Below are 2,501 nucleotides of genomic sequence, written 5' to 3' on the forward strand. Positions count from 1 at the left end.
GCTTCAGGATCTTTCTGGGAACACTCAGGGACAGTCCCCAAGGGCCCCCAGCTCTGTTTGTATCCCAGCTGGTATCCCTGGAGCTGCTGGGCCCTTGGGATGCCCCTGGACCTGGCCAGCACCAGCACCCGGGCTTGTGCAAGGCTGGGGTGGGCACAGGGACTGCCCCTGCCCAGGGCTGCCAACAGGGCTGGGGACCCCAGGGACCAGAACACCCCCTCGTGTCCCTCCCTCTGTGCCAGCCCTGCACAGGCAGGGGCACAGGGAGCAGGGAGATCTCAGCCCTTGAAAGGGGGCAAGGACAGGTGTGGTGCCAGCTGCCACAGGCCAGGGCTTTGGGGTTAGCCCCATTACTGTGTTGTGGGTGTCTCAGCTCTGTGCCAAGGGGTGGGAGCCAGGCTCTGGTGCCAGGGAGGAGGAGGAGGATGAAGGCAGCAGCTCCCCTGGGGAAGTGCTTGCGACAGGTTCCCTCCTCGCACCTCTTACACCACCACCAGCTCAGGGTGCCAAGCAGTGCAAGGGCTGAGCGTCCTGGGTGTCCCCCCCTCCAAAAGACAACACAAAACACAGCTGAATTCAGGACAACTTTACTTAAATAAATATATTTACAGAGCAGCAGCTATTCCAGAGCAGGTTAGGGCACACTCAGCCAGCGGAGTGCAAGGAGAGGCTGTGCCAGGCACCGTGGCAGCCTCTGCCCAGGCATTGACCTAGCAGGGTGCTGGGACCCCCGAGGGCTGGGGGGACAGCAGAGGGGACAGGCCAGGCCAGCCAGCCTCACTGTGACATCTTCTTGTAGGGCAGGGCGGGGAGGCTGCAGGGCAGGAGGTTCTGCAGGGGCAGTGAGCTCTTCTCCTCTTCCTTCTGCTCCTCCTCGGTGGCATCCAGGAGCTGCTGCATGTAGCACGAGGTGCCCAGCAGGACGTGGCCCGTGGCCTGCATGCTGAACAGCGCCCAGCGCAGGGCTTCCCTGGGCAGGGAGAGAGGGGTCAGCGTGCCACGGCAGGGCTGGGCAGTGTCCCTGTCCCCAGAGTGTCCCCAAACCCCCGCACTCACTTCACCAGGCGCCGGGCGCCGTAGCAGCGCAGGTCGTAGGACATGCTGTAGGTGCCATACAGGGTGGCTTTGACGTTGAGGCAGCCCAGGTCCTTCGGGTGGGTCTTGTACAGGTCGAAGGTGACGCAGGCGACGTCGATCCTGCGCGGGGGCTTGCGGGACAGGCTCACCTGGTAGCCACGTGTCTGCAGGAGAGCGGCACCACGGTCACCTGCTGCACCCCACCCTCCCAATCCCACCTCAGCGTGGGACAGACGGGACAACCCAGCCCCTCAGGGATCCCCTCACCTTGGGGGCAGTCCAGCTCTGCCCCTTGCTCAGGGCCATCAGGGCCGTGCCCTCCTCCAGGGTCCGGAAGAAGGACTCAGTCTCCACGGCCGTGCCGTCCTCATCCAGCACCAGCGCGATGGGCGCGGGCAGGGCCAGGGCGCTCTGGGCCTGCGGAGGGGCTGGGGGTCAGCAGGGCTGGGGACAGGCCCTGGGCGGGCAGACAGAGCCCGGACAGACAGAGGGGCAGACAGACAGACCTGGCGCAGCAGCTCGGCCAGGCTGGGGGCCATGACGCCCTTGCGCAGGCTGCGGTCCCCGTTGCACACGCGGTAGGGCCGGGGCCGTGGGGCCGGGCCCGCCAGCAGCTGCTGGGTCATGGAGGCGCTGGCTGAGACACATCTGGGAAGGGACACAGGGATTGGGGTCTTCTGAGAGCCAGCAGAACCCCCTGGCAGTGACAGCACCCAGGGAGGGATGTCCCCCATGCTGGGGACAGGGGGTCCATGGCACTTACTTGGACACGGGGGCAGCCAGGCGCTGGCTCAGGGATTTGGCGTAGTCCATCTTCCAAGGGGCACGGAGCAGCCTGCGGGGAGGAAGGACAGTGGTTCCTCTCAGCCCAAGATCTGTCCCCACCAGCGCGTCCAACTCCGCTCCAGGGGTTCTCCCGCTGCTTTCGGCTCCCGTCTGCTCCAGATCTCCCCACTGGCAACGCCGGTGACAGAATTGAGCCTGAGCTCTGTCACCGCTGCCTTTACAGGGGCTGGCCCTGCCCTTTGGCCGGGGCCAGGCCAGCGGTGGCCGCCCGGCCAGAGTCCCCTGCCAGCAGGGCTCTTGCGTAAAGGGACACGCGGGAGCTGAGTCAGCGCTGGAGCAAAGGTGAGACAGCAGCCCTGGGCTCCTGGGAGAGAGCACCGGGGCTTTGGGGTCAGAGACACCCATGGGAGCACCCCCAGCCCTGCTGATCCAGGGCTGTCTCCAGCCAGGAGCCTCATGGGGGTCCAATGGAGCTCCCATCCCCTCACCTCCAGGGAACACCAGCTCTTCTCCCGAGGATCCAGCCCGTGCTCCTCACCTGCCCTTATGTACCTGTCACAGAGGCTCCTCCCTCGCCAGGCCGCACCCCTCCTGCTCGGCCGGGCCCAATGGGTCCGGTCCGGCCGGGGAGGGACCGG

At 66.2% G+C, this 2,501-nt stretch overlaps 1 protein-coding gene across 1 annotated transcript; it reads right to left on the reverse strand.

The window, feature by feature from the left end:
* Positions 1–571: 571 nt before the first annotated feature.
* Positions 572–1,917, reverse strand: CIDEC (cell death inducing DFFA like effector c). The gene is made up of 5 exons (XM_031060161.1): positions 1,841–1,917; positions 1,584–1,725; positions 1,345–1,494; positions 1,057–1,241; positions 572–970 (listed from the first exon to the last, which is right to left on the reverse strand). The coding sequence occupies exons 1-5, from the start codon at positions 1,888–1,890 to the stop codon at positions 778–780; spliced, it is 720 nt and encodes a 239-aa protein (XP_030916021.1). The 5' UTR covers positions 1,891–1,917; the 3' UTR covers positions 572–777.
* Between the last annotated feature and the right edge of the window lie 584 nt (positions 1,918–2,501).

Source organism: Geospiza fortis, unplaced genomic scaffold, assembly GCF_000277835.1.
Source record: "Geospiza fortis unplaced genomic scaffold, GeoFor_1.0 scaffold102, whole genome shotgun sequence".
Lineage (NCBI taxonomy): Eukaryota > Metazoa > Chordata > Aves > Passeriformes > Thraupidae > Geospiza > Geospiza fortis.

Coding starts and splice junctions, on each gene's coding strand:
- CIDEC (XM_031060161.1), bottom strand. CDS start 1,890: ATGGACTACGCCAAATCCCTGAGCCAGCGCCTGGCTGCCCCCGTGTCC. Junction 1,242..1,344: donor AGAGCTGGACTGCCCCCAAG/GTGAGGGGATCC, acceptor GCTCTCCTGCAG/ACACGTGGCTACCAGGTGAG. Junction 971..1,056: donor GGCGCCCGGCGCCTGGTGAA/GTGAGTGCGGGG, acceptor CTCCCTGCCCAG/GGAAGCCCTGCGCTGGGCGC.